Source organism: Anopheles bellator, chromosome 2 (assembly GCF_943735745.2).
Source record: "Anopheles bellator chromosome 2, idAnoBellAS_SP24_06.2, whole genome shotgun sequence".
In the NCBI taxonomy this organism is placed as follows: domain Eukaryota; kingdom Metazoa; phylum Arthropoda; class Insecta; order Diptera; family Culicidae; genus Anopheles; species Anopheles bellator.
Window position 1 is genome coordinate 19154724 of NC_071286.1, and position 9514 is coordinate 19164237.

The 9514-nt window shown below is 42.9% G+C and overlaps 3 protein-coding genes across 4 annotated transcripts; 1 reads left to right on the forward strand and 2 right to left on the reverse strand.

The window, feature by feature from the left end:
• Nucleotides 1–2214: 2214 nt before the first annotated feature.
• LOC131212910 (ubiquitin-conjugating enzyme E2 G2) lies at nucleotides 2215–3476 on the reverse strand. Its single transcript, XM_058206992.1, has 6 exons — nucleotides 3326–3476; nucleotides 3084–3165; nucleotides 2890–3008; nucleotides 2761–2820; nucleotides 2618–2698; nucleotides 2215–2471 (listed from the first exon to the last, which is right to left on the reverse strand). Exons 1-6 carry the CDS (start codon nucleotides 3366–3368, stop codon nucleotides 2353–2355), a joined length of 504 nt encoding a protein of 167 aa, XP_058062975.1. The 5' UTR covers nucleotides 3369–3476; the 3' UTR covers nucleotides 2215–2352.
• A 175-nt stretch (nucleotides 3477–3651) lies between these two features.
• Nucleotides 3652–4939, reverse strand: LOC131208939 (NADH dehydrogenase [ubiquinone] flavoprotein 2, mitochondrial). The gene is made up of 5 exons (XM_058201884.1): nucleotides 4793–4939; nucleotides 4567–4692; nucleotides 4206–4481; nucleotides 4021–4140; nucleotides 3652–3949 (listed from the first exon to the last, which is right to left on the reverse strand). The coding sequence occupies exons 1-5, from the start codon at nucleotides 4817–4819 to the stop codon at nucleotides 3779–3781; spliced, it is 720 nt and encodes a 239-aa protein (XP_058057867.1). The 5' UTR covers nucleotides 4820–4939; the 3' UTR covers nucleotides 3652–3778.
• A 304-nt stretch (nucleotides 4940–5243) lies between these two features.
• On the forward strand, nucleotides 5244–8112 carry LOC131209064 (nucleolar protein 58). 2 transcript variants are annotated; one of them, XM_058202040.1, is made up of 7 exons: nucleotides 5244–5393; nucleotides 5504–5580; nucleotides 5837–6274; nucleotides 6349–6518; nucleotides 6587–6817; nucleotides 6891–7390; nucleotides 7461–8112. In XM_058202040.1, the coding sequence occupies exons 1-7, from the start codon at nucleotides 5349–5351 to the stop codon at nucleotides 7659–7661; spliced, it is 1662 nt and encodes a 553-aa protein (XP_058058023.1). In that variant the 5' UTR covers nucleotides 5244–5348; the 3' UTR covers nucleotides 7662–8112. The 2 variants fall into 2 exon arrangements, with proteins under 2 accessions (XP_058058023.1, XP_058058024.1); XM_058202041.1 differs by having other exon boundaries at nucleotides 6891–7321.
• The last annotated feature ends 1402 nt before the right edge of the window (nucleotides 8113–9514 follow it).

Consider the following 9514-nt stretch of genomic DNA (forward strand, 5'->3'; position numbering starts at 1 on the left):
CGAGGTACTACAAGTAGTAAAACACCGCAACCATCATTATATAAATCTTGTATGTTTTACCGCTAACCCATTGTTTGCATATGGAATATTAAATGTAAATTGGTACGTATTTACAGGGTGTGTATGGTTTTCGTGAAAATTAAATTGCTTTCATACTGTATGATGAAAAATAAGTTTGCACTTTATTGTTGCAGTATGGCAAGAGGAAATTACTTTAAAAACTAAGAACTGCACAGCTTTTAGTTCTAGTGTAGATAAGGATGATATTACTTTTCTACACCCAACAACCGAAACCGAACCGAAGCTATTTTAACCGAACAGCTTACTTTTACTTCATCACTTTTTCGTTGCGAACTGGTTTACAAAAAAATACAATCGAAAAATAAACAAATCATTACACAGCATGGAGAGTAAACATGCTTTCCCGTTTCTTTGTGTGGTTATGATGGAATCCGATTGATCAGTTCCCTGCCGTTCAATCGTTGAAGTCTTTCGATTTTTAATACTCTCGGGTACTTCAGTTTCTCTTGAAACAACCAATCAGTTTACATTACCTGGCCATGGCAGTCCATTACGTGACCGTGGCGATTAACTGAAGAATCTTCTTTCCCGTTGCTCGTGATATTATCTCATCGTAGAAAACCTGCTGCTCGCACATGGCGTCGCTGATGGATTTTTCTAATTACCGTTAAAATTGTTAATTCTGCTTTTCACCGTTACTATCTAATGCTGGTCTTGTGCTTGAAAACACTCCCAGCAACACAAAGGCACGGCATTAGCAGAGATTTCCAGCGCACGGAATTATCATTCACATGAATTATTTGTACCTCAACGACTGATTCAAAATACACACTTAATTTGTGGGCATCAAATTCTTTAAAAATGCGGTTTGTTTCTTGAATATTTTTCACAAGACTTCAAAAAATTCAAATATCTAATGGACTGAACAGTATGAAAATCCACAGTCACCTTCACAAACAGCACTCGAACCAGAGACCAGATATTTACACAAAACCGTACCAGAGCCGTCTCACAGCTCTCGAAAACGTACCTTTCTCCTCGATGCCTTGCGATCGACTGTGCGGACGATCGGAAGAAAGCAGCCCATGACACAATTTTTGCTGCCCCGTTCCGCTGTGGCGTCCAATCGATGGCATCGGCCGTAGTTGGTCATCATGCTAGGTTTGGGATTCCCTGTTCGCACGACCCGTTCGTTATGTTCGTTACTTCACGCTTCGCGATGGTGATTCTAACGGTGTTCCTTATCTCTCTCTATCTCTTCCAAATGGCCATGATCGACATGAACCGGCATGCTTCTCGCGCAGCATGCCAAATCTTCGCGTTTCATGGGGCGAAGCTCTTGCTGGATTACATGAGAAACGGGAGACCAATGGCAAGCAGGTGGCCAGAGTGTGATTATCATGGGCGCTTCTTTTAGTTTACCGATCGTGGGATATCGCTGCGTTGTAGAATGTGCATTGTTCGATGCAAGTAACAGCATTAACCGCACTGCACGATGAGTCATTATAGAAAAAGATAGAATAAAATGCTTTCATTATGAGTTTTTGCACAACAATTTGCAAAGATTATGTTTATTCCGCATCAGTTAAAGACCACTTAAATCTTAACTTTGCCGTCATATTGTTTTACTCAAGCTTATCTCAATTGACGAAAAAAAAGGATTTTAAAACTTTATTCATTTTCTGGCGTATAATTTGCCTAATAGGTTGAAGATCGACAACAAATCGCAAGCAGCACGAAAATGTGTCAGTTTCACGCGCCATGCTTTGTCCGGGACAGTTTCGGGAAGCTTTCACTAGCGAAAGGGTTTGTTTTCGGTATGGGCGGCTGGTTCTACTTTTGGGCACAGGCGTGAATAACACTTTGGATCGTGCTAGCGACCCCTGATATCACTTTCCATATCGATTTCCATGCCGTTAATGCTAATTACAATGCAGTATGCCATTGCGTCGAAAAATGCACCTTCACTGCCACCCATCGTCATGTGATACGCGAGCTCTTCATTCGAATGTATTGAGGCAGTAACCCTAATACATTGCCATACACAACATTTTCGATATGAAGCAGGATAGGATTTGATTTTATTATATTCCACTCATAACACTTTACGAACTAAAATTCATAGAGCTGCGTCTGTAGGAAAGCAGTGCTAACCCATCGATTTATTCTAATGGAAACGCAAAACAAACAAAAGCACCTTGAAACTCTACCATTTCCTTTTTTTGTGATAGTACATAATCTTTTGATCCATCTATTACATCCAATAGAATCATAGCATAAACAACAAAACAAAACTACCACTGGCCCATTACGCGATATTGTTCTCGCGCCTTACGATGAAAGGCCCAACGTTTTGCGAACAATGCGCTTAGCAATTTTGTTAAATTCTTCCCTATTTTCACGCCACATGATAGCCGCATCGACGTTAGCCCCGGATTCGTCATTCGGTTCTGGAATAGAACAAGAAGTAGCAGAAACAAATACTTTTTAATTTCTTTAGTTTTGCGTTGTCTGCTCCAAACGAGCCTATCAATTTCAGACAAGCAAGATAGGAACAAAACCGTAAAAAGGAATTTCTTTTCTGAAACAACATTACCTGCCAGCATGCTGACAACGCTTAATAAAATCTTTTCCACGCTCTGTACAGGACTCCAACGCTCCGCAGACAGTTCATAACCTGAGGGGAAACATACGTTTTAGAATACATGAAATTCACCATTAGTTTCATATGAAACTAGCCTAGCGGATCATCCCCCGGGGCATGCAAAATGGATATGCAAACTCGGCCATCGGTAAAGACTGTAATGGAAGGGAAAAATAGTTAAGAAAATGTCCAACAACAACCTAAGACAGGAGATTTAAGCTTACTGTTTGGATGGAACATCTCGCACGTAAACTTCATCTTCGGTGGGCTCAGCGGATAGTCAGGAGGAAAGATTAGTTTCGCTGTGAATATACCCCCTTCGAAGCAGGTACCTTCTGGTCCACTGAAATGAACCAATTTAACGACACGTCGTTACACTACAACAGACGGCTGGCAAATTAACAAACGAGCAACTCACGTAATTAGCGCTTCCCATTCGAAAAAGTTTTCCTCACTGATCGGTCCCGCAATGATGCCTTCCGGAGGGTTCAATGTTAGTTCTGTCGCACAGAACGCCACGTTTTACGAGCGTTGAGGAGAGTAGATCGAAATACACAATTCAATAATTCATCAATAATATTGCGGAGCTACTGGCAACGCAGTCGGCAGGAACACCAGGAACGAGGCTTCCCGGGTTGGTGTAGGGCAAACCACACTTACGCTTGTATTCGGCCATCAATCGTCGTAAGGCAGAGCCTGCCATCGTTAGATCGGGTACGGTTCGTAATCTTGGCGGACGACTAACGAAACAGTTTACCAAGGGACAAAGTTTCTCTTTCGGGTACGCAAACAATCGGGTTTCACTTTGACATTTTATTACGTTCGCTTACGATTTGACAGCGCACGTTTGTTTACGTCGTCATGAGCACTTTGGACACAAACACAAACACACGCACATGCCGATGATGGAAGAAAACATTGTACGCAGTGATTTGAGTTTTCAAAAATGGGTCCAAAACGTGATTAGATTCGGCAATACAATCGGGTCTTTGAATCACTTTGAAAAACGCATTTTCAAGACATTTAATTTACAATGTAGCAAATACAATTTTGCATAACGTTTCGTAGTTTTTATTCCTTTAACTATCACGCGGTAGTTGCTGCTTGATCGGTTTACAGTCCTGCTTGAAGCCCGAATCCAGGTCCTTTGGGTTCTTCTGTAAGCGAAGTAAGTCCACCGACTGGCTCCGAAGCAAAGCGCCCATTACGGGGTCCAGGACGAGGTTGTTTCCCTTGCTTTAAGGTGTTTAAAATTTCTTCCGTATCCGCTACGCTTAAATCTTCCTGTGAATTTGAAAAAAGATTCAATAAACTTTTAACCCAGAACAGCGAGGAAATTCGCAACCGGTACTAACATAATAATCATCATTAACGGCTAGCATCGGCGCATTGACGCAAGCACCCAAACACTCCACCTCGGAGATTGTGAACTTGCCGTCTTTGGTGGTCTCTCCTACACCGATTCCCAGGTTTTTCTACAATTAGACGTAAACTTGCGATCAAATGCGTCAAACGTATACCACCTTCTGACGCTCTGTACCTTACAAGCCGCGAGGACCTCATCCGAACCGCAGAGCCAGCACGGAGTGGTCGTGCACACCTGAATGTGATACTTTCCAGTAGGTTTGCGCATAAACATCGTGTAAAACGTTGCCACCTCGTACACTCGCATATGCGGCAATCCTAGAATGTCAGCCACCTTGTGCATGGCCGAGATAGGTAACCAACCATGCTGTCGCTGGGCGAGATCAAGCAGCGGAATCATGGCACCGCGTTTGTGTCCTTCAGGGTAGATGTTTAGGATTGCGTCTGCTCGCTGTAGAATGGATACGACTCATTAGAGCATCGTAAATCACACCGCCTGGTGGTCGCTTGGCTCTCCGACATAACAGGTAACTTGCCTTCTTATTGTCAGCGGTGAACTCAAATGGGATGGAAGGATTGTCCTCAGGAGTATCACGATGAACGAACAAGTTGTCGCTCAGCTTCACAGCTGACGTGCTCAGCGGCCGGGAAGCCCCGAGCTTCTACAATAGTACGAAGGAAACTTATGTAATACATTATTCTCCCAGGACTGCAACCGGGGCTATTCAGAAGGTCCACTGGAGAATAATTTGCCCTGCTTACCATAGTGTTGGCGAACAAGCGCAGCATTGTTATTGCTTTGGGGCCGATCTTTCAAGACGATGAAAATTTCTACGAGCCCAATCGAGTTAGAATCGAGAATTCTTCTCAATTGACAGATGCCCGTTTTATTCAATGTTGTGTTTTGACTGAAAATAGACACCTGACTAATTTCTGTTCGTGTGGAAGATACTGACGAAGTACACTACGTTCGAAGATGCTAAAGTCGTAAGAAAAATGTGTCTCATTTATTTTGCAAATATTTATAAAAATTAATTACTAAGAATAATTAACAGAGAGGATTATTTCAGCAAAATAGCTGAATCTCCGTAGATAGCCTTAAACTTATTTGGAGAATCCAACATTGCGCTGTAAACACTTGAGTTAAAATTGTCAAACGGTCGAGCAGCCTAGCTGTCAGCTAAAAGCACGTTGTTGAATTGGTTTTCGGGTACGCACGCGAAGCGATTGTTAAATTTGGTGTGCATTTTCTGATTTTAAAGGGCTTAAAGTATTGTATTCACTTCACAAACCGCATTGGTTTGGAAAGGAAGCGAATATGTTTGTTTTATACGAAACACCGGCAGGATATGCCATTTTTAAGGTCAGTTGAAGGTTTCCGGATGATGCCGGGTGCTCTGTTCGTCTTCTTCGGCTTCTGTGGCATTTCACAGGTTATAAAATGCAATTGCTTGGTATCTTTTATTATTTCAGCTTTTGGATGACAACAAATTGAAGGAGATTGATAATCTCTATCTAGAATTTGAATCTCCAGAGAAAGCCGGAAAAATGTAAGTAACGCGAAGCTGATCTTGCTGTTTGCCTACCCTGCCGACGGCATGTTCCGTTCTATCGCAAAAGCCGGGCGATTGAATTTTCTTATGCGTCGAACAGAAAACTGAACATAAAATTTCACCTTACGATCTTAAAGGTCAAGATATCACGTAAATTTTGCTTTTATGTACACCTTTACATTAAGATCAGTGAATGGACTATAGTGGTCTGTACATGTTTGACGGCTCCTTCGTGTTTTTCTTCTCGTTTTAGCGTTAAATTAAAGCATTTTGAAAAGTTTGCTGACACGACCGAAGCTCTTTCGGCGGCCACGGCTGCCGTTGAGGGCAAGGTGTCTAAAACACTAAAGAAAGCGTTGAAAAAGCTCGTGGTAGATGATGTACAGAACCAGCTGCTGGTGGCGGACGCCAAACTTGGTAACGCGATTAAGGACAAGCTGTCGCTCCAGTGCGTTTCCAACACATCGGTCCAGGAACTGATGCGCTGTATTCGTAACCAGTCGGAAAATTTACTGTCTGGTTTGCCGAAAAAAGAAATGACGGCAATGTCGCTTGGGTTGGCTCACTCTCTGTCTCGCTACAAACTAAAGTTCTCGCCGGATAAGATTGACACGATGATTGTGCAGGCCCAAAGCCTGCTGGACGATCTGGATAAGGAGTTAAACAACTACATGATGCGAGTGCGCGAGTGGTAAGAGTCGCTTTGCTTCCGGTGATGTCGACCATTGTCAACGAAATTTTTTTTGCGATTTTCGCTCCTTATAGGTACGGTTGGCATTTTCCGGAGCTGGGAAAAATTCTCACAGACAACGTGGCGTACATTAAAACCATTAAACTCGTTGGCACGAGAGACAATATGGCTGATACGGATCTGTCCGATATTTTGATGGAAGAGCTGGAACAGAAAGTAAAAGAAGCGGCCGAAATTTCCATGGGTATGCATGACTGACACTATCTGGTGGTTATTTGGCGAACGCTTATTAACTTGTGGCATCTATTACAGGAACGGAAATTTCTGAAGAGGACATCATTAACATACAGAACCTCTGCGATGAAATTTTGTCCATCAATGAGTATCGTGCACATTTAAGCGAGTATCTTAAAACTAGAATGATGGCCATGGCACCGAATCTGACCGTGCTCGTTGGCGAAACAGTCGGGGCTCGACTTATTGCACACGCCGGTTCATTGGTTAATCTTGCAAAACATCCGGCCTCAACGGTCCAAATTTTGGGTATGCGTTGTACAGTATTATTTGTTTTGTGCTCCAATTCTAATCATGGTTTTATTTCACGATCACCTATTAGGTTCCGAAAAAGCCCTGTTTCGTGCTCTAAAGACCAAGAAGGATACACCGAAGTACGGTCTCATTTACCACGCCAGTATGGTGGGTTCAGCCAGTACGAAGAATAAGGGGCGTATTTCGCGTTCTTTGGCCGCCAAAGCATCGTTGGCTACGCGTGTGGACGCTTTCGGTGACGACGTCACCATGGAGCTCGGTATCGGCCATCGAGCGAAGCTTGAAACACGGTTGCGCATGCTGGAGGAAGGCATCAACACAAGGTTGTCTGGCGTCAAGGCAAAGGCAAAACTGCAAAAGTTCCATGCCGTTAGCGAAGTTAAAACGTTTAAGGCGGCCTTCGATAGCACATTGCCGTCCACGTCAAAGAAAGTAAAAATGGAGCATGAAGCCGAAAACGCCCCCTCGCTAAAGAAGGTCAAGGTTGAGACGGATGCGGCGGAGGAAGAAGAACCCGAAATCCAAACACCTAATAAAAAGATGAAGAAGAAGAAGGACGTAAAGGAGGTAAGTTGTCTGAAGAGCTGACCATCCAAGTGGCCACTGTGATACACGGTTTTGCCTTTATTTTTCGCAGGAAGCTGTCGAAGAAGAGGAACAAACTGTCGAAATGGCAGACGTGGCGGAAGAAGGTTCGTCGAAGAAGAAGAAAAAGAAGGTAAAGCATGAGCAAGAAGCTGACGAAAGTGTCCTTGCGGAAAGTGTAATGGAAGTTCCGGCCTCAGATAAAAAGGATAAAAAGAAGAAGAAAAAGAAGCAAGCAGAAGCCGATGAATGAGCAGAAGAAGTTACTATTTCACTTTCTCTGACCTTTGGTCGATCGTTGACTCGGCGTTGCAGTGCAGTGCAGAGTTTAATCGCCGGATGCAAACTAGACATTTGTAACATACAACCTACGTTAGGGTCTCCCCATTTTTTCGCTGGCTGCACATCCCGTTGGTACAGAGCTATGGTACAATGTATTATAGATTCAAAACAGTTGTTTTCCAGATGAAAGTTTGCCTCACAAAAAAGGCAAAATATCGCACTATAAAATCAGTAGAACGTTATTTTTTACACAATCAAATCATAATTAGAGGCCTTTCGAGGCACAAAGGAAATATTATGAACTTTACACTAATCCATTGGGCTTCATTTTGATTTTCCTTTGCTTTTATTTTTATGAACTTATTGATTATAAGGTTACTGTAGTACATAAGGATGATGAAAAAATAATTAGAATTTCAAAAGAGTGTGTTGTTCGTTTTATTACCTCCGAAATCATTTGAAGTTCAAGATTTATTCGAAAATTTTTAAATTTTGTTTTCCAATGTTTCTTGTTTCTGGATTTTGTTTTCTTTTGATTTCACACTCATATTGGCTTGATACATTTTTTATGAACAACCTGCAACCTATTAAAGACTTTTTGATCAAAAAATTATAAAATTTCATCAAATTAGTAGCACCTCAAAAGCATTCAAAGTTAGAAGTGTCTTTGCGACATGAACTCGATCTTTTTCGTAACGCACTGTTTGGGGAACACAACTACATTTGAATAGAAACAGTTACTGGTTGCCGAAGGGTAATGGAAAAAGGATTTATGCATTGTTGCTCACCCTGCTAACTCACAGATTACTGTGTGGTGCAGTCATAATTTCAGGTCGGAAAATGTGAGCTAGAAAAGGATATGCCGATGCCGACATCGATTCCCCGGTGAATTCGCTCAAGTCTTCCACAAGAACGAAAATCGATAAATCTCAACAAACGGTCTGACTGGAGCAATTTCCCCTCCGTACGACCACAACTTTACCGTTTATGGTGGTTGGTAGAGTGCTCGAAATCCAGGGCACCGATATTGTCTTAGTATCCTTTCACAGTTCGCATATTTCCATCGTGCAGTCTTAGGAGGCTTAGCAAGCATCATTAGCTCGTATGGAAGCTCAGGGTAAATCTTGGTTCCTTGAAATAAAAGTGAAAGTTTGAAAATTTGCACTTTCGTGGGCTTTTCCCGAAAACGAGCATCAACGGTGACAACGGTGAATGGGAGCATCTATCAGTTGGCACCTCTAGGATCGAAAAGCAAAGCGTCTACTATGTAGCTCCAATCCTTCCGAGCACACCGGTAACGGCGGCAACAATAATAACAACCGAACGACAGCGTTCCCACGAAATTCGCCTACCAACTGCACAAACTGATTAAAAATTCAACGATTTTCTCCAGAACGGGCGCTGTGGAAACCGGTTGTGCGCGTAATTTCCCAGTTGAGTGATGCTTGTGGCCTTATCGGCGCTCAGAAGCGCCAAATGATCGAACATTATCTGTGATGGAACAAGTTTCGCTCGTGCCGTGAGGAAGTGCCACCGGAACAATAGTTACGGTGCTACAGCGTGGAGCACCGAAGACTGGCAAGGCGCTTCTTGGACGTGCCCGTGGAACTGTGGGTAAGTGGAGGAGGGTGGCAAGCGGAAACGGGCCGGGATACAACTAATTACTTCGTCGCAGCAATTTATGCGGTCCCATCCTTCTTCCGCCGATGCTTTGCTTGAGGACATTGTCTTAACTCTGCATACGGTGGCGCCGGAGCTGGAGAGCTGTTTGCATAATTTTCACTAACATTCAGTGGGTTTCTAAAGGAACTTATGATTAAACTG